The sequence below is a fragment of the Tauraco erythrolophus genome, chromosome 13 (genome assembly GCF_009769465.1).
Source record: "Tauraco erythrolophus isolate bTauEry1 chromosome 13, bTauEry1.pri, whole genome shotgun sequence".
NCBI classification, from domain to species: Eukaryota; Metazoa; Chordata; class Aves; order Musophagiformes; family Musophagidae; genus Tauraco; species Tauraco erythrolophus.
In genome coordinates this window covers 22,798,186-22,818,645 of record NC_141477.1, presented here as the reverse complement: position 1 = coordinate 22,818,645, position 20,460 = coordinate 22,798,186, and the positions used below count along the sequence as shown (strand labels likewise).

General features: G+C 64.5%; 1 protein-coding gene across 2 annotated transcripts; it reads right to left on the bottom strand.

Annotated features, from left to right (window-relative positions):
- Window positions 1-9,486: 9,486 nt before the first annotated feature.
- Window positions 9,487-12,568, bottom strand: KLF8 (KLF transcription factor 8). Of its 2 annotated transcripts, none has more exons than XM_086619689.1 (5): window positions 12,500-12,568; window positions 11,299-11,839; window positions 10,532-10,658; window positions 10,282-10,418; window positions 9,487-9,668 (listed from the first exon to the last, which is right to left on the bottom strand). In XM_086619689.1, the coding sequence occupies exons 1-5, from the start codon at window positions 12,566-12,568 to the stop codon at window positions 9,487-9,489; spliced, it is 1,056 nt and encodes a 351-aa protein (XP_086475815.1). The 2 variants fall into 2 exon arrangements, with proteins under 2 accessions (XP_086475815.1, XP_086475813.1); XM_086619687.1 differs by having other exon boundaries at window positions 10,282-10,415.
- Window positions 12,569-20,460: the final 7,892 nt, after the last annotated feature.

Genomic DNA, 20,460 nt, shown 5'->3' with positions numbered 1-20,460 from the left:
GTTGGCGCCAGGAGCCGTGGTCAGCGAGTTTCAGTGGCTCACAGCTGGCATTCCCCCACGCCGCATCCGAGCCAGGGTCCGGAAAGCATCAGCTTGGTGGGGGGGAGAACCCTGGAGAGCAGGGCTGGGGCGACAGCTCCAAACACCGTGTGGGAAACGCCTTCCCCAAGGGCACCAGGTCTACAGAGTTGGCATAAAACGTCCTCCAGTTGTAAGACAACGTTGCCCTGAGCAGGATGAGGCCCTCGACAAACAGGGGGAAGCAGCCTGGGATGGGGATCAGCCCGTTTCAACAGCTTCTGGCAACATCAACGCACGACAAACACGGACGGTTTCTATCGATGCGAGACTTTGGACCGACATCCAGGTCCTCCCGAGGAGCTGCTCGTGCCGAACAAGGGGAAGTTCAGCTCCAGTGGCAGGGGGCCGGGCCGGTCAGAAACATTGAGCCCTTGGAAAAGCAAACAAGGGGGAACAGCTCTGGCTTTGCCAGGAGCATCTTCCCCGTGTGGCTTTGCTTTCCAAGGAAGCCCTGCTGCTGCTGGAGCAGGTCCCAGGGACAGGATGGGCTCCCAGGTGACGCCGGGGAGACGGGGGATACCTCCACCGAGCCTTGCAGAACCGCGCGTGGGAACCGAAACCCACCGCGCAACCAACGCTCGATGCCGGCAGCGGAGGGTGGGGGTCCCGGGGGGCACGGGCGGCTGGAGGTGATCAGCATCACGCTCCTCATCACACAGCCTTGAGGAACGCTCTGGTACCTTGCTATGAATATAAGAAGTTTGGGCAGATAATATCAGAGTTAACACCCGATGAAAGTCCAGCTGCTGGATTTATCCGATACTCAGACGCAGATTTAGGTATCAGGCTCCGGAGGCAATTTTGGTTCCATTTATCTTGCTTAGAATTTGGGGAAAAATGTGTTATTGAATTTGTAACATCCTGTGGGGCCTGGATAAGAACTCCTGCTCATACAGCCCACCGAATGCACCCGGTCTTTCATCCTCACCCGAGTCCTGCCACAGCCCAAGGAGAAGATCAGGAACCCCGTCCAGATCTCCTAGAAGCAGCAGCCACTCCAAGACCCCACACAGATGATGATCTCCATCTCCCAAGAAGTGATCTGCCCACCTTGCTCATCTTTACAGACTTTGGAGGACTACATCACAATCCTGAATCAAAGTTTAATAAGGACTGGAAAATTCCTCTATTTCCTTCTCATCATCTAGAGCAAAATGATAAACTAGCCATACCAGACCAGGGGTGGTCCCTACGGCTACCTGCGTGCTTATATCTGCCAAGTGCAACTTATTTGCATTATTCCGTGCTATCAAAAATAAATATGAGGCATCGTTACTTCATCTGGTCACGCGTGCTGACTACCTGGATAATCTTTCTGGGTCTGGTATTGTTTCTGGAAAAGGCAGCAGTAAGTCCTGGGAGTGTCTGGGAAAACTCTTGGGAGCGTAGCTTATCGCCTGCGGATGGGAGGCACAACAGGGCTACTGGCCCCTCCATTTCAAACAGGAAAAAATTGGAATCAACAAGGATGTCAGGGAACTATTCCCAAGATTCCATCTCAGGAATGGGAACAAGCCAGAAGATGGTACCTCAGGGATATCAGGTACCACCTGATAAATCCCATGAACTTGGACTTGACTGGTGCCAGGACCCAAGATGCAGCAAAGGTCCTTACTGGACTAAAGAAGAAGGAATTCTCCTCCAGCACCACCCCAACTGCAAGTACCTCCAGGGCAGCCACTCCTATCCGACAGGGAATCGCCTGGGAACAGGAAGGACGTGCCATGCAGATCCCGTAGGACGCTCTGGCACAAGAAGTGGGGCTGGGCTCTCTTCTTTACATCCCATCTCTCCAGCCCCGCAGCGTGGGCTGTAGCAACGGGGCTGGATGAGCCCCACTCCCGGGAGCGGGGCACACGCCGGGCTGCGCCCACCCGGCCGAGATCAAACCGCCAACGGCTTCCCGAGGCGGAGCAGCCTCTCGTCTCAGGGACGGGCCAAAGCCACCCCCAGCGCCCTTATCCACCGCCGGCCCCGCGGGAAGGGGAACGGCCCCGAGTCTATCGGCGTCGCCAGGCACTTCGCTCCGTGGAGGCCCCCGCTGTGCCGCGCACGGAGCCGGGCGGACCCCGGCCGGCGTTGGGCTAAGGTCTCGTTTCTGTCCCCACGTGCCACACAACACCGAGGCCAGCGGGTCTTGCTCAAGAGAGGTAACAGAGATAACAGCAGCTCCGCCATGACCAGACGACGCAACCCGCCTTCCTCCCGGCGCTCCTCGGGTACGGAATCCCCGTCAGCATTTTCCCCCCTTTGGGGGAACACTGAGGCTGAGATGGTGAAGGGGGTTTGGGGAAGGGAGACCCTATGACGGGGGTGATGGAGGGTCCATGGTGGAGCTGAAAGGGGCTCTCCAACCAAGGGCCATAGCTGACGACTCCTCTTTGCAATGCAAAGGAGGGGATGGGCTTTGCTGGTGGTTGGTGGAGGAGAACTGGGGAGCCAGACCCTGATCCCTCACCCCCTCGAGTGGGGATCAAGCACTCATGGGAGCAGTGAGGAAGGACACTGGGGTCCTCCTCTCATTGGCAAGCAGAGGCTGCAGGAGCCAGGAGGTGAAGCCCTGGGCTGAGTTACGGAGGCTCGAGCTAAAAGGCAAGAAAGGCTCCGAACTTCGAGGAAATCTGGATCAGGTTGAGAAACAGATCTCGGCTCCCACCTCCCAAACCATCCCAGGCACTGCTGGCAGCCACAGGCACCCCTGGCCAGTCCCCAGGAGATCACACCCATCCTCAGGCTCCACCAGACAGTGGGGACCAGCCACCCCCTGGGTGGGTCACAAGGGAGCCCCAGGAGCCACCCAGCATGGGTGACAGCACTGGTCCCATCCCTGCTCAGGGTGCCACAGCACGTCCCACCACAGGGGAGGTGGCAGGTGGGGCAGGGACGGGGGGGCCAGAGCCTGGCTGGGGGTCACTGAGCCTTCCTTGCCTCCTGCAACAGCTTCTCCTCCCCCTGCTGCAGCCCCCAAACTCATCCGCCCGTCCCCAAAGCGGTGGCTGGAGCACCCACCTCTCGCTGCGCCGTGGTGGACATCCCCGAGTCCTCCCAGTCTGCCTCCCTGGGGTGAGGCAGCGCCAAATCTGGGGCAGGAGCTCCTGGTTCAGCCTCGGTGCTGGTCGGGAGCCTCGGGGGTGGGACGCACCAGCCAGGGCAGGGGGACACGCAGCCCCCAGCTCACCTTTCACCACCACCATCAGAAGACAAAAGGTCTGCAAAGCTGCCGGAGCAACCTGCTGCCTCGGCACCCCCCCCCCCCTCCCCAATCCCCCACCGAAACCCAAAACCACCTATTTTTGTCTTTTCCTTTCTCCTCCTCGGGAGGTTTCCAGCCATCAAATCCTTCCCGGGAGCCCTTCAAAGGGAAAGCGGCCGCCCCGTCCACTTGCTAAACCAGTTTGAGCGGTGCTGGGCCAGCCAGCAGGAGAGGCCCCCAGCACCCCCCTGCCGCAAGCCGGGACCGGGAAAGGGCCAAGAAACCAGCCAGAGGGACCTCGGGTGACCCCGGAGTGAGGTGACGGATGAGCATCGTGCCCCGCGGGACGAAGGCATCGCCACCCCGTTTGAATGCCCCAGGGAAGGGGGGTGCCACCCGCCAAGCGGGGAGCCCCCGCAGGCTGCCATCCCCCACGCAGCCGTCGCTCATCCACAATTTTAGGATTGTTAAATTTTTAGACGGGCCGTGACATAAGGAGAGGCCCAGGAAAAGAGCCCCGAGCGGCTGGGGAGGCACCCAGGGTCCGCGGCCAGCGGTGCTGGAGCACCCGGAGGTATCGCACCCCCCGGCAGGGAGATTCAGCAGGAATCTTCTGGGAGAGGAGGAGGGCGGTGAAGAAGCAGGAACAGGACAAATGGCAGAGAGGAAGGAAGGGGAAGACACCTATCTGCCTTCCTCTTCCCAAAAACCCAGCCTTGGACCTTCTCGAGACCTGGAAAACAGCCAAGGGGGGTTTCCCCGTGCTCCCGGCCGGGCTGCAGGGATGGACCTGGGGGTTCTCCAACAGGGTCCATCTCACCAGCCCCACACAACGCGTGCATAACCCCAGAGGGAGGGAGACACGATGCCTGCAGAGGGGTTTTAACCATCTGCCCTCCCCGAGCCCACCCGCAAGAGTGATGCCCAAAAAAATAAAGGCAAAAGCCCAGGCCTGCCCCAACAGCACACGGACACCCCTCCAACAGCCACTGAGGGACAAGCCAAGGTCTGAGCACAACCCCACGCAGCCACTGGAGAATCCACCCAGAGGACACGGTGCTGGGTGACCCCCACCCATGGGGTCTGGCAGCTCTGCAGCCGCTCAGGGGCTTCACCAAAGCCCAGGCACCCCTTGCCCCAAGTGAGGGGGTGGCACAGACATTCCTGGGGTTCACCTTGCTTGTGGCCTGGGCACAAGCAGAAGCTGAAGGGCACTTCTTGATGGCGTTGGTTGGACATCAAGAAGGCATTAGAGTGAGAAAGTCACCTGGAAGTGTCACAAAGTCAAGATTCAGCCCTGCTGTCTCCCAAACAGGTCCCGGACAGCTTCGAGGTCAAGAAGCTTTGCCAGCTGCTGCCTGCAGCCTCACCGCGAAGGTCATGAGATGCACATCTCCACGCATGGGGCATGGAGAGGGCCAGTAGCTCCAATGGAGTGACAATCCAGCCAGGAGGCCCAGGGCAGTGGCTAGGTTCACAGGGATGCAGCAGGTCCAAGGTCAAGCTGGAGAGTCAGCAGAGCCCATGGCTGTGGTGGGGCTGAGACAGGCACAACACAGCTTGGAAAGGAGGTGGAGACCTCGGGCTGAGCTTAAACGGGCTCCTGGGCCCACCGGTGTGGGGTGGAGGTCTCAGGTGAGGCTGCTTAGAGCAATTAAGGCCAATTAGCACCCTCAGGGCTTTACACAGGAGAGCTGGGACCTCATGAGATGCTTTCACCCCTGGGGAGGGTGAGCACCCTGCTGCCTGTTTGGCAGGACCTCAATGTCGCCTTCCACCGCAGGGCAATGCCCACGGGGGAGAGGGGACCAATGGCCCTTTGCCACATGTTTGACCCCACAACTCCATGCCTCCTCCCAAGACCTGGGGGCTTCAGCCCACCTTCCCACCGCCCACCCCACCCTACACCCACAACCCATCCATCTGCCTGGTGGAGGGTGCTGCCTGCCTGGGCACCCCCATCCCATCCCGTCCACCCCGCCATCACCAGGGTAAATATTTATGGCTGCTGGGGCCGGCGGCGGTGGCTGGGCACGGGGACGTTGCCAAACCCAGGGCACGTTCGCACGGAGCTGCAGCAGGTCTGGGCTCCCCTCGACAGCCTCGTCCTCCTCCTCCTCCTCCTCCTCCCAGCCCCCAGCAACTATCCGTCACCCCTCGGGGTCCCCAGCATCGCACCCGCTGTCGGGAAAACGGGGAATGGGGCTGGATGGGGGAAAAACAGGGAAAAAGGCCCTTTGCCCCAACCCCGCGTCCCACCAGCACGAGCTCAGCCCGCGCTGGCACCCGACAAAAGCAGCCGAGAGAGTTTTCCTCCCCGGGGGAATGACGAAGCCGCGGTCGGCAGCCGGGACGGGTGACCCGGGGACACTCGGGTGCCACGTGCCACCCGGGTGTAGCGTGTTTCTCCCCCACCAGCTCTCAGCACCCTTCTGGGTGCCACCCCGGCCGCCGTCACCGCCAGCACCCCCGCACGGGGACACGGCGGTTCCTCTGGTTTTCCGAGATAATTCGGGAGAGAAAACAAGTGCTTTCAGGGATGGGCTCGGGGGCAGCCGAGGCTGTGCCCTGCGGGGCTGGGGGCCGGCAACATGCTCGCTGCCAGCCACAGGCCACCGCGGAGCCGAAGCCGAGCGCTCCCAGGCTGCCTTGGCAGCAGAGGGTCGGGTTGTTGGGTTTTTTCCCCACTTCTTCCCTTTTTTCTCCCTTCCCAGCCCCCTCTCGCTCACCCAGCGCGGCCCATTGGCGCCACCGGGCGCGGGAGCGTCGCCGCAGGCGTTAACACCGCACCATCGAGGCCGGAGACTGCGTTTTGGGGTGCCACCCCCCTGCCCGCAGCATTACCCGGTCCCTCCTCCTGGAAGCCAGCGAAGGGCACCCCAAGGGGGGTCATTTCGGCACCCCCCTGCACGGTGGGAGGGGGGTGCCCTCTTGGGAGGGTGCCGAGCACACAATGGGGGCACGGGAAGCCCTCCCTGGCAGAGGGACCCCCGGGTGCTGGGGGGTGGTGAGGAGGGGGGAGCCCCAGCAGGGCCACTCCAGGGAGCACCCCACGACCAGGAGGGTCCCTGGGGCACAGCCTTGGGCACCAGCCCCCTCAAAGGGCCAGCAGAGAGCCCAAGTGCCTCCCCCCTCCCAAACCCTGGCAGAGGGTGCCCACACCCCTAAATTGCTCCCTGAGCCCCCAAAGGGCCAGTACAGAGCCCAAGTGCCCCCCCCCCCAAAAGGGGCCACCCCAAACCCTGGCAGAGGGTGCCCACACCCCTAAATTGCTCCCTGAGCCCCCACAGGGCACCCCCAGCCCTAGTGCAGGGTGCCAGCACCCTGAACCCCCAGCGGGACTGCCCAGTCCCTGGCAGAGGCGAGGGGGTGGGGGGACCCCCCCCTCCATGGCATGGGGGGCTGCTGAAGCATCACCGAGGTGCTGGTGAGCATCCCGCTGGAGGGGGTGAAAAGGGAGGAAAAGCCACATTTTTCCACAGCCCCCAAAATTTCTTCAGTTCCTGGGAAAGGAGATCATCAACCCAAAAAAGGTGTCGGTTTTGCCCGGCTCAGCCCCTCTCCCCCCGGCACGCAGCGGGCAGGGGGTCCCGCTGCCCACGCTCTGCCCCGCTCCCTGCCCCGCGGCTGCGGCGAAGCGAGACACACACGGAGGAAACTCGGCGACTTCCAATGTTATTCCTGCGTAGAAAAAAACGTCCAAGTTTTGTATAAATATCACAGCTCCAGAGTTCAAAATTGCATGTTGGCTGTCGGGTTGGTTTTGTTTTTTAAGAACAAAAAGGAAAACAGAAACACACCCCCATACCCACCCCCCAGGGCCTGGAAAGCCGCAGGGGGGCAAGATGGGGTCCCTGGCCACGGGGGTCCCACGGGGCCACCGGCGCTGCTGACCCCAAAGCCCCCGAGGCGCAGAGCAGCCCCCAGACCCTGGGGGATTTCACAGCCACCCCCATTAGACCAGTGCTTCCCGGGGGGATGTGGGGCCGTGCCGGGTGCAGGAAGGACACGGGTGCAGCACTGGGAGACGCCGGATCAGGTGGGGACACGGCTGTGGGAGAGGGGACACGCGGTGGGACGGGGGGACACACACGCCGACCTCGCCAGAGCCACAGAACCATTCAGGTTGAACGAGACCCCGAGGATACATCGAGTCTAGCCGTTAACCCGGCACTGCCAAGGCCACCACTGAACCGTGTCCCTCAGCACCACGTCTGCACGTCTGTTGAACACCTCCAGGGATGGTGACTCCACCACTGCCCTGGGCAGTCTGTTCCAATGCTTGACAACCCTTCTGGGGAAGGAATTTTTCCTAAAATCCAATCTAAACCTCCCCTGGCGCAACTGGAGGCCGTTTCCTCTTGTCCTATCACTTGTTATTTGGGAGAAGAGACCAACTCCCACCTCGCCCCAACCTCCTTCCAGGCAGTTGCAGAGAGCTAGAAGGTCTCCCCTCAGCCTTCTCATCTCCTGGCTGAACACCCCCAGTTCCCTCAGCTGCTCCCCACAAGACTTGTGCTCCAGACCCTTCACCAGCTCCGCTGCCCTTTGGACACACTCCGGCACCTCAACATCTTTCTTGTAATGAGGGACCCAAACCTGAACACAGGATTCGAGGTGCAGCCTCACCAGTGCCGAGTACGGGGGCACAATCCCTTCCCTCCAGCAGATCAACACTCCTGCCCAACTTGGTGTCATCTACAAACTTCCTGAGGGTGCACCCCACGCCCTGTCCGGATCGTTGATGATGATGTCAAGCAGAGGTGGCCCTGGTACCAAGCCCTGGGGACCACCACGGGTGACTGGTCACCAGCGGGGCTCGCCCTCCGGCCCTATGCAGCCCCAAGATGGTTGGGGGCCACCACAGGGCTGGGGACAAGCTCTGCCCCATGAAACACCTCAGCCAGCAGCTGGAAAGCAGAGAGGAAAAGTACTTTCCCAAAACATCAGAGCCATTTTCAGGGGGCAGAGGTCTCTGCGTGCCCCCCCAGGCCCTCCCCACACCAGTTCGCCCCTCCCCAAGCAGTCCAGCGTCCCCCAAGCCAAAGGCACGGGCTCAAAGAGAGCTTTTGGGAAGCTCCCCCCACCCCGATCAGCCCCACAGGTCCTGGTTGGAGCGGGGGGGTGTCACAGCCCCCCATCACCCTTCCCACCACCCAACAGCCTCAGGGCTCCAACCCTGAACCCTGCCACCGTCCCAGCACAAGAGCAGGGCCGCCCCGACAGCAACTGGGGAGGTCTGGGGGGGGGGGGGGGGCACCCCAGAAAAACAATAATTATGATTAAGAAGAAAAGGGCGTGGCCACAGTCTGCCTTTTTAACTTAGAAACGCTTGAATTGTCCCACAGTCTTCGAAAAAAGAAAAAACACTGAGAGCTGGTGGCCCCCGCCCCGTCCCACCCCCCCTTAAAACTCCGGAAAGTCACAGTTCCACGTTCCGCAAAGTTTCCCTTTTTTCCGGAGGTGGTGGTCTTGTTTGTGGGCTGCTGCTGGGTTGTTGGTTTCACCCCCCACTTCTCACTCGTTCTTTCCTTGCTGGCCCTCCCGCGTGCCCCTGGCACCTCCCATGTGCCCCTGGCACATCCCGCATGCCCCTGGCACCTCCTGCGTGCCCCTGGCACACCGCCCAGGGGTGCAGAGAGGGGTGACGCGCCAGGGTCCCGTCTCCCGCGGAGACAGGGACACGCAGTGGCCAGGGATGGAGAGGCAGTGGCTTTCTGGAGAGGAGAGAGGCCGACAGCTATCCTACGGGGGCGATGGCAGAGCCCCCCGCCTCTGTCCTTGCCACGGCTCCCAGATTTTGCCCACGGGGAACGGGAGGGGGGCAGGGGACAGCGAGCACACCAGATGGAGACGGGCAAAGAGGCTGAAGAGGCAGATCCACAGATCCGGAGGCTGCTGCTGGGTGAATCCCAGGTGAGGAGTCAAGGAGGAGCCTCCGGACGTTGCGAGCGGGGAGGTGAAGCCCAGGAAAAACAAGAAACGGGAGCACGGGAGGAGGAGGACCCGTCCGGAAACCATCTTTGTACATCTCGCGCCGGTGCGGCTCCTGGCGCGGCCACAGTTCATCGGCGCCAGCCAGAGCTCGGCCCCTCCGCTCCCGCAGTCCGTCCGCCGCACACGGAGGGGCTGGGGGGGGGGGGGGGGATGCACCCCCGTTTTCCACCGCCAGCCCCCCCATCCCAGCCGGGCGCCCCAGGGACTTCAGCTCCTCACATCATGATGTGCCGCCGGCGGTGCAGGGCCAGGTGGTCGGAGCGGGAGAAGCTGCGGTCGCAGTCCGAGCAGCGGAAGGGCTTGATGCCCGTGTGCTTGCGGAAGTGCCGGGTGAGCTCGTCGGAGCGGGCGAACTTCCAGGTGCAGCCTTCCCAGGTGCACTTGTAGGGCTTCTCGCCTGCGCGGAGGGCACACGGAGGGGTCAGCACCGCAGGAGTCACCACCGCCCGCGGGCAGGGAAAAAGAGCAGGCAGCATTCCCGGGCTGCAGCTCAGCCACCGCCACACTAACCAACCCCTCGGCATCTCCGCGCCCGTCCTCGCCCGCCTGGGCGCTCGCCCAGCGCAGCCCGTTGGCGCCATCAGGCGCGGGAGCGTCGCTGCGGGCGTAACACAGCACCGCGCCTGTGCCACCAGCAAGGCCACAGACCGTGTTTTGGGGTGCCACCCCCCCGCCTGCAGCATTGCCCGGTCACCCCCCCGGGAGCCAGCGAAGGGCACCCCACGAGGGTCATTACAGCACCACCAGGCACGGCTGGGAGGGGGTGCCCTCTGCCTGCGGCACCCTCCCATAGTGGCAGCACCCCGCCGTGCTCCCTGGGGCGGTTTTTTGCCCCCAAAAACCCTCCCTGAGCCCCTAAAGGATTCTCTGCGCCCCTGGCACGGAGTGCCAGCACCTCCAAAGACCCTCCTCAAGCCCAGGCATGCAGCACCTTTGCCCCCTCAGCCCATGGGGAGGCAGGGCACTGATCCTGACCCTCCTGGCAGAGGGTGCGTGGCGCTGGCTCCTACCTGTGTGTATCCGCCGGTGAGCTTTGAGGTGGGAGCTTTTGGTGTAGACCTTGTTGCAGCCTTCAAAGTCGCACTGGTGGATGCGCCGCTTCTTCAGGTCGGGGGAATCGGCTCGCTGCCCCCGCGCCGCCACCCTGCCGGGAGGAGGGAGGCATGGAGGGCACGGCCCCTGCACCCACAGCCCCTGCGGGGCACCCGGGGTCACAGTGGGTGGGGACAAGGAGGGGGACACATGCAGGAGGAGACTCACTCTCTCTGGAGGTCCTGGAAAGGGGCTGGGCCGCTCTCGGATGCGCTGTCCTCGCTGTCGCTGCTCATGGCCATGGGGTACATGGCGCCCGGGTCGATTTTCACTGGTGGAGGGCGGGAAAGAAAAGCTGTTGAGAAACAAGAAGGGAGAGGGTGAGGCTGGTGAGCAGAGAACAGAGACACCCCAAAAAAAATCCCACCCCCACACAATCCTCCCCCTGCTTCTGCAGTACCCCAAACGCTGCTCCTCACCCCAAAAACATAATCAAATTTGGAGAGATGGAGAAGCCCCCCAGGCCATGGGTCACAGAGATATGGGGGGGGCAGGACTTGGGAGGCACCTGTTCCCACCCTGGTGGAGGGGAAATCCAGGCCCCCCCACCCCGGATACGGTGGGAAGCTGGGAACGTCCTGGGGAAGAGGCACAGCGAGGGGGGGGGGGCAGCTGAACTGAAACCAGAGCCCCTGGCAGCGGGCAGGCGGCGCGAAGGGCGGGCAGGCTGCCAGCAGCAGGACGGGCAGCGGGCAGGCAGCGCTGTGCCCTGTGCATCCCTTCCCTCCCCTTGTCCCCTTGGAGGCACGGGCTGGGGGCTGAGGGCCCTGGGGGGGCTTTGGGTGAAGGTGGCAGATGTGGGGAGGCACAAGGTGGGTGGGGAGACACCCCAGGGTGGAAAAACTGGATCCCCTTCAGAGGTGCCACTCCACGAGGTGGGACACCACCCCCCACGCCCCCCAAAACATCAGGTTCTCCCCCCAGCGTGCCCTTACCGGAGCCGGCGTTCTTGCCGTCCCCCCCGAGGAGGGGCACGGTGATGGCAGTGACGCCATCGGTGGGCATGGTGGTGTAGACGACGGGCAGGGACTGGACCACCACGGGGATGGTCTGGAGGTTGCCCATCTTGCTGGGCAGGTTGACGGAGGGGATGGTGTGGATGACGTGGAGGATCTGCTGCCCGCCGCTGCCCTGCGTGGAGGCCAGGAGGGAGCCGGGCGAGAGGACGGCCGGGATGGCCGAGGCGGAGCTGAGGCCGGAGGGCGAGATGGCGACGGTGGTGGGCACAGGGATGGGGGGAGCGACCAGCACGGGGGAGGACTGGACCGAGGCGGGGGGCGGCGGGGCCGAGGCCGCCGCCACCTTGGACTTGTTGAGGGAGAGGTCGACGGGCTCGGCCTGGGGCTGGCCGCAGTCGCTGGCCAGCAGCTCCTCGGGGGGCTCCGTCTTGATGTCGGCCAGCAGCACCGGGGGGTCGAGGGGGCCCTCGGCCAGCAGCGCGGACGAGCTCATGGCGGGCGTCACTGTCCCCTGGCCCTGCAACAGACCGGCAGCCTGTGAGGGGACGGGGAAACTGAGGCACGGCGGCGAGGGGACGGGGAAACTGAGGCACGGCGGCGAGGGGCCGCCTCGGGCCGGGCCCCGGGGCCCCGCCTGGCCCGGGGAGCGCCGGGCCGCACGCCCGGGGGGTACCGGCCCCCTCGCCGGGGCCCGAGCGCAGGCGCCGGGCGGGCTGAGCCGCGTCCCGCCGGGGCCGGGGCCGGGGCCGGGGCCGGGGCCGGGGCCGGGGCCGGGGCCGGGGCCGGGGCCGGGGCCGGGGCCGGGGCCGGGGCCGGGGCCGGGGCCAACCGCCCCCGACGACGGTTCCATCCGCGCGAGCTGAAGGCGGGAAGGGGAGGCCCCGCCCCCCGCGCGGCCCCGCCCCGCGCGGCCCCGCCCGCGGCCCCGCCCCTCCCGCCTTTGTGCCCCCGGCCGCTGCCGGCCCCGCCCCTCCCTCCCCCCGCCCCCCCCCCCTCGCGCCCCTCAGGGCCGGGCGGGGCCGCGCAGTGGGCGGGGCCCCCGAGGGGCGGTGGCGCGCCCCGCCACGCTCCCCCTCCCCCGCGCCTTAAAGGGGCCGCGCCACCGCCGCGCGGAACCCGCCCGCCCCCCGGGGTGAAGGAGGGAAGGCGGCGGCGGCGGCCGCGGCGGGTCACTCACCGCCCAGGCGGCGCGGGGGGGGCTCCTCCGCGGGTGCGCGGCGCTCATCCCCTCCGCGGGCAGGATCATGCTCCCCGCCGCGCTTCACCCGAGCCGGGCCGGGCCGCGCCGGCGAGAGGTGTGAACGGCCCCGCGGCTCCACCCTGGCTCGGCCCGGGGTGGAGCTCCTTAAAAGGGCCCGGCCGCCGCAGGGAGGGGCTGCGGGCACGGCCCGGCACGGCACGGCCCCCGCGGGAGGCACCGGGCAGGGCCCCACCCGGGACACCAACCCCCATCCCCCCCCCCCTCCTTCGCGAAACGCAGCGCACACGCGGTACCCCAACACCGAGGGGCCCCCCCACGAACACGGACGCGGCGACAGGGACCCCCCCCCCCCCCAGCACTACCCCACCGCCCCCCCCCCTCCGGTACGCGGGCACGCGTGGGGGTGCCGAGCACGGAGACTCCGCGGGAGACACACACCCCCTCCCCCCAAAAGCAGCACTTCATCACCCCCCCCCCCCCCGACACCCCCCAGCACCCCCACGGCCAGGGACCCCCAGCACGTACCTGAGCGCACGCAGAGACCTTCCCCCCCCCCCGGGACCGGCCCCCGGAGCCCCCCACGCACACTCGCTCGCACACGGACACCCGCGCGGCCCGGCCCGGCCCCTCCCCGGGCACACCCAGCGCACACACCCTGCACACACACACAGCCCCGAGCCTCCCAGCCCTCTCGCGCAGATGGGGGGGGCCCTAAAACACACAAGCACAGACAGAGACACCCCCCCCCCCTCCAAACCCAACGCAGACCCACGCTCAGCCAGGGACCCCCAAACTCACACTGTCCCACGCTCGCACATCGCCAGGACCCCCAAAGCCCCTCTGCATTCAGCCAGGGACCCCCCCAGACACGCTCACACACAGCCAGAGACCCCCCCCCCCAGCACCTATATATTCAGCTGGGGACCCCCCCAACACACACACACACAGAGGCAGCCAGGGACACCCCCCAAACGCTCCCATTCCCAGACATGAACCCTCCCAACACCCCCAGACAAAGCCAAGGACCCCCGAAACACCCTCCCCCCACTCACAGATCACCAGGACCCCCAAAACACGCCCATACACAAGCAGGGACCCCCCCAACACCCCTACTCTCGGCCAGGGCCCCCCCCAACACCCCTACGCTCAGCCAGGGACCCCAAAAACACCCCCCACACAGAGATCACCAGGACCCCCAAAACATGACCATACACAAGCATGGCCCCCCCAACACCCCTACTCGGCCCCCCCAACACCCCTACGCTCAGCCAGGGACCCCCAAAACACCCCACACACACTCACAGATCACCAGGACCCCCAAAACATGCCCAGACACAAGCAGGGCGCCCCCAACACCCCTACTCGGCCCCCCCAACACCCCTACACTCAGCCAGGGACCCCCAACACATCCCCACACACCCTCACATCAGTGGGAACCCCAAAACACCCCTCCAGCCAGCCTCCCCCCCATCGCACCCACATCCAAGTACTCTCCCCCCGGGGGACACCCCCAGACGGTCACACAACTGCCCCCCCACCAAGCTGGGTACCCCAACCCCACCACAGAGCCCCCCCAGGACTCTCGCACCCACAACCGCCCCCTCAAGCCTGGGGGGGTCCCCTCAACAGGCCCATTTGGAGGGGGCACAAAGGGGTGACACTCTTTGGGGACCCCCCCAGCCCTGTTTGGGGGAGAGGGGGCTCGCACCCCGAAGCCCCGTGGGGCTGGAGGGTGAGAGATGTGGCAGAGATGGGCAGGGGGGCTCGCTGCCCCCCCACCCCGGGCACACCAGTGAGCTGAATTCCTCCGTCCTCAGCCCGGGCGCACCTGAAACCCACCAAGGTGTGAGGGGGGGGGGGGGGGCTGAGGGGACCCACCAGCCACCCCGAAAAGCCCCGTGGCAGAAGGCAACTGTGCGCTCCCTCTATTTGCCGTCCCCCCCGGGAATAAATAGCGACCCCCCCCCCGTTTTTTTCCCTAAAATAGCTCAGGGAGGGATGTGGGGCGGCCCCAAATCATGGGGTGACCTTGGCGGGGGGTGGGGGTATAGGGGTGGGAAAACGCCTTCCATCCCCCCCTGCCTGGTCCCTGTGTGTCCCCCACCCGTGGGCGTGGGGGGGGCACACCCTGCCGCCGTCACACCTCCCCGAGGAATTTCCTCCCCGCTCCACCCTCTGGCAGCGGCGACCCGGGATACGGGGAGGGGGGGGGATTGAGGGGGGGGGTGTCCCTCCCCCGCGGGGGTGGGGGGGGGCTCAGCCCCGCTTCCCACGGCTGCAGCGCGACGGATGATGGATTTGGGGCCATCCCACGCCAAAAAAACCCACGGGGGGGGGGGGGGTCGGTTGAAACACCCCCTCGCCCCACATTTTGGGGGTGCGGAGCTGCTCCCTCCCCAAATCCAAGCTCACCCCGCCCCGGAGCAGGGAAGGGAGGGAATTTGGCGGGGGGGGGGGCACGCACAGAGGAGGATCGGGCCCTTTAAGAGCAAAGGGCGTGGGAGGGGGGGGGCAGGGAAGGGCGGGGCGGGGCGCGCCGCGACGTCGCCCCTCGGCTCCTTCCCCCCCCCCCCCCCCGCCGTGACCTCCCAAGCGCGCGGCGGCGCCCTCCCCGGAAGCGGTCACGGCGGGGGGGGGGGGGGGCCACGCGGGGCTCGGCGGGGGGAGGGGAGGGGGGGGAGGAGGGAAGGGCGGGGGGGGGCGGTTCCCGCCCCCCCCCGCCCTTCCCTCCTCCCCCCCCCCCCCCCGTCGAGCCCCGCGCTGCCAAAATCCCCCCCCCCCCCAGCAGGTCCGTTCCCACTGGACGCTGCCCCTTTAAGAACCCACGCAAGATGGAAGCGGCCGCCCCCACGGCCTTTCCCCACGCCGGTTCGTCCCGGTCGAGCCCCCCCCCCCACACACACACCCCCCCCCCCCCCCCAACTCACTTTTCCCCGCGCCTCTTCCGAGTGCATCACCGCCGCCGCCGCCGCTGCCCCGGGGCGGTGCCGGGTGGGGCGGGTGGGGCCCCACGGGCGGGGAGGGGCGGGGCCGAGGTGGGCGGAGCTCCCCCTCCTCCACCCAGTTTTAGGTGGGGGTACACCTCCCCCCCCCAAAAAAAAAAAAAAAAATCATCGAGGGGGGGGCCCCGCCCTGCGGTGACATCATCAGCAGCCAATGGGCGGCTCCCCTCGCATCCGGCGTTGCCATGGAAACAGATACAGGCTTTGGGGAGGGGTACCCCACCACCACCCCCAAATGGGAGGGGAGGGGCATGTGGCGGGAGGGGCTGAGACCTGGAGAACTCGTGTCAGCGATGGGGGGGGGGGGGGGCAGGTAAAGACAGGCCCCCCCCCCCCCCCGGGGCCGTATCCCCCCACCCGCGGGTGACAGGAGGGGCAGCACCCCCCAGGGGCACGAATCGCCCCCCAAACCCCGGGCCAAGCACCCATGGGTGCCCCGGGAGGGTGGAGGCAGGACATGGAGAGGACATTCCCACTGGGGGGGGGGGGGTATGCCAGGCGCTGCCTGCAGCCATGCCCGCTGCCACCCAGGTAACCCCCCCAAAAAAATATTTGGGGTGCCTGGAGCACCTCCCTGTGCCCCAGCACCCCAGCTGGGGGGCAGGCTGGGTCCCCCGGGGGGTCGGGGTCTTGGCAGAGCCTCTCCGAGGTTGCCTGGGGCAGGGACAGGCCCCGGTGGGCACCCGGGAGGGATGTGCTGGGGACAGCGGGCACGGGACCGGGCACTCCCGACCACCGCTGGCCCCTCCCGGCCACCTCCGCCTCCACGGGTCGGGGCACCCCTCTGCCAACCTCCGCCTCTCGCCTTTCCCAGAGCTGTGACACTTTTTGGGGACAGAGCCAGGCAGTGGGAGCGGGCACTGTGCCTGGGGGGGGCACCCACCCCAACACCACTGAGCTGAAGGACTGCAAGCCCTGAAACGCTGGGTAACCCCCCAAAAAGGGGCAGAAAAAAGGGGGGCGGGGGGAAGGCAACGGGTCCCCCTTCCCCGTGCCAGAGCTCCCGCTGCCCCCACCAAAACACGGCTCCAGGGAAAAGGGCAGCAGGGTGCGGGGGGGCGCAGCAGCTGTCTGCTGGGGGAGCGGGCACTGGGGCACATCCCCTGCCCCATCTTCGAGGACAACTTCAGGCAGGAGGGGTTGGACAAGGAGCCCTGGCAGGGGGTCGTGCTGGTGCTGGGGGGGGGCGTTCTGCAGCTCCTGGGGGGGTCCCGGCCCCGCAGCGTCGGTGCCTGCTCCTGCGGCTCGGCCCCGGGGCTGGAGCTGGGGCAGGGAGGGCTGGTTTTCCCGCTGGAGTCATTTCCTTGAATAAAAAGGAACAAAACCAACTGGCACTTTCGCTGCACCTGCCTGGCTCATCCTTGTCTGGTGGAAGAGGAAGGTCCTTGGATCCAAAAGTCATGTACCCGCCTTGAGAGGAGCCAGAGCCTTCATCCATGCCCACCTCAGCTGGAACAAGGCATCTGGGCTGGAGCACGGCCCGAGGGCACGGGGGAGACGGACACACGGTTCCCTTAGAGGAGGGAAGGACAGGGACAGCTTCCCAAGAAAGGTCCAGGCTGCAGGTGAGGGACGTGGCACTCTGCTGCCAGACTTCTCCTTCATCTGGAGTCCACCAGCTCATCTCGACGCTTCACCACTGCGCTCCGCACCCGCCAGGAAGGAGCAGGGCTGGCTGCGGAGGAGGAAAAGCGAAAGGGCAGGTGAGAAGGTGCCGTGGATGTGTTGATGGGGGCTGAAGGCCACCAGCAGCTCTCAAGTCTTTCCCGCGGCAGAACACGGGTCAGAAACATCTGCTTGGCCACAGAAACGGCACACGCTGGTCTCGCCCACCCCGGGAGCAGGCGAAATATCAAAGCACCCCAGAAATGGGTGTGTTTTGCTCCTCACCCACCACCCCGCAGCGACCAGCTCTACGTCGAACGGGACCGGATCCCTCCTCCATTCGGCCATCGAACCCAGCGCGGCAGCTCCGTGTCTCGGCTCTCACGGCCAACCACAGAGGCGACCGCTGACCACGCCAAGTGGCACCATCCCACCTCTCTCCTCCCCGGTGAGCCTCATCCGCCGCCGTCGGCACCCCGAGGTCCAACTGCGCCGAGCAGCTTGCGAACCGCTGCGGCTCTGCAGGGAGACGCTCCGTTCCCACCGCTCTGCCGAGGGAACGACCACGGCACCGGTGCCTGCTTCCTGCAGCTGTGGTTTGATCAAACGCTTCGGGTGGGCTCGGCTGCATCCCTCCAAGCGCAGGTCCTGGCCCCTTCCAGCCCGACTAAGCGTGCACCAGTTTGTTCTTGATGGGCTGAACGCTTGAGCAACCCCAAACATCAGCATGGTCTTCTTGAGAAACGTATGGAAAACCGGAGGGTAAGGTGGAAAATTGAAGGAACTATTGGATTCAAGGGGTTGTGATGAGCATTAGGAAGTCCCAATGGTCACCGGTGATGGAGGAGGTGACTCTTCCTCCCTGTTCAGCAATTTCAAGGCCACAGCTGGACCCTGTGTCCAGTTTGGGGCTCCCCAGTAAAAGAAAAGCAGGCATGGAGATACTGGAGCATGTCCAGAAGGTACGAGGAGAGGCCAAGGGTGCTGGGTCAGCTCAGGGGCTCTCACTGCTGCCTGCAAGTGCTTACCAGGAGGGTACAGGGAAGAACCAGATGGGTGGTGCCAGGACAAGAGGCAAGGGCCCAAGTCGCAACACGGGAAGCCCCAATACACCGATTTTTATTATCGAAACCATGAGGGTGAGCACACAGTGGAACAGGGCTCTTGGACAGGAAACCCCACCCTTGGAGATGCTCAAGCCTCAGCCAGGCCAGTCCCTGAGCTATCTGCCAGGAACAGAACGACAGACATGGAGATGGCACCTTGCCTACGTAACTCTGTGCCAAGCTGCAACTGCTCAACATGTAGCACCCTACCATCTTAACCACCAAAACTGTCCCTTCCCCCTCTGACACGTGGGGAAGATCCCTCATCTGGCCAAAAGCTATGCCCCAGAGGGTCACAGAGGCTGCACATGATTTGGACACAAGATCTCCTGAACTCCAGGCCCTCAGGGGTGGTGCAGATGCTACTCGTGAGGTGCCTACAAGACAGAAGCAGAGCACGGCTACGGTCAGGGAACTTGAACCCTGCGGAATCCATGTCACCCACTGGACATGTCTGAGGAGGTTGCTCCCAGCTGGAGAGCAGTACCTGGCAGTTGATGGGCACCACACACCTGCATCCGTGGAAGGACCCTGCCCAGTGCAATGGCACACCAGCCTCTCCTGGCAGCGACCGACCCCAGGCTCCAAAAAAGGCCCTGAGGTTTGCTTTTGGGAGAGACAAACGAAAGACAACACCATCCTAGCAAAAAGGTAAAGCAGTTGTCTGGAAATGAAGCCACATGGGTACTTCCACCCGCACTGTGGGTGGTCCCGCGACAGCAGCATCTCTGCCAGGGCGCAGAAGGAAAAGGTTGATTTCCAAGAAGGCCCCCAAAATACTCGTACTTTAGGAAAACAGATTTGCAGGGAGAGAGAACAGCACAACTTGAGCCAACACCACCGTATCGCTGGCCCCGGAGAGGCTTCCGCAAGCCGGGGTACCCGCACGCTGGGTACCCCATCAGCTCTCAGACTGCTCTTCCTTCACAGCAGCTTCTCACCTGCTTCCCCACCCCACATTCCTCCCCCCTAACATGATCCCACTTTTCACACGCCAAGCAGCTTATCCCCCCAAGGAAACCCAACGGCAACTCCTTGTAACCATGGAAATAAGGCAGCGTTTCCCTCTGTCCTTTCCTGTCTCCGGCAGGAACAGCTGCCTGCTCTGAAAGCAGAAGGTGCTTCGATCCGCGCTGGAATCACGGCCGTAAGCCATCTCCTGCTCTCCTGACACCGCGGCAGCTGCCCATCTCCTGCAAGCAGAGCCCTTCCCGGTCATCCCTCAGAGGTGATGTTCCCAAGGATCCCACGGCACACGGATCGGCAGCGACTCATCCTCTTGCTCCGCTGAACAGCGCCGAGGACAGGGTTGGGGTGCAGAAAGCCGTGAAGTTTCTCCACCGACCGGAGTGAAGGCAGGGACTGACTTTTTCCAAGCAGTGCAGCATCCACAAGAGGAAACTGCAGGCGTGTTTCAGCTTGGTCCAGCCCGACGTCAGACAAAAGCAACTGCAGGTGACACTTTGCTGTTCCCACTCCAGGACCGGCACAGTTTTCCACACCTGCAAGCACCGACGACAAACGGAAATCCTCCGCTGCATCTCCAGTCCATTCACAAGTTCTCCAGAAACTCCAGCACCTGAATTGTTAACAGGAATCTCGGTAAGTTCCTCTCCCACCGGGATATCGACTTGATGATTCTGGTGGAAAACACGCCCAGCCCGCTGGAGCACCGACGCATCTGCTGAGGAGGTGGTGCAAGACACGGAAATTGAGAATGGATGGAAGATTTTGTGCGGAGCCCACCCGGCTCTCCAGCAGGGATGTGCCCTTTAGCTCCTCGTTCTCACATCACAGACTCACCCTGCTGGATTTCCCACCCCCCAGCGCCTGCGTGGGCAGGATGCAGGGGGAAAAGCACAATTTCAAGAATACAAAGCAGAGAGCCAGGCTCGGAGTCACCACACCCTTTTTTATAGAGTAATTTGATGCAGCAAGAGAGGAAAAAAAGAAAAAAAAAAAAAAAAAAAAGGGATGCTGACAAGCATCAGCTCCCCCCCAGCAAGCCAGAGATCCCCTAACTCACATGGCCTTTGTCGTTCCTATGTTTAATGGAAACGCACACAAAAAGCTCATTAAAAAATAGACAGTAACGCCACGTAACGTCGGTGCCCAACACTGTCCCAGCCGGCTGGTCGCAAACGCAGCTACTACAGCTCTGCACAGCCCACCCACAACGTGTCCCACGGCTCCTCCCGGCCGTGCCAGCCCCCCCGGGCTCACC

Excerpts from the sequence above, each read along its gene's own strand:
- KLF8 (XM_086619689.1), bottom strand. The coding sequence starts at position 12,568 with ATGATCCTGCCCGCGGAGGGGATGAGCGCCGCGCACCCGCGGAGGAGC. Across the intron at positions 10,659-11,298 it reads CGGCAAGAACGCCGGCTCCG|CTTTTCTTTCCCGCCCTCCA; the intron begins GTAAGGGCACGC and ends GTTTCTCAACAG. Across the intron at positions 10,419-10,531 it reads TTCCAGGACCTCCAGAGAGA|CAGGGTGGCGGCGCGGGGGC; the intron begins GTGAGTCTCCTC and ends CCCTCCTCCCGG.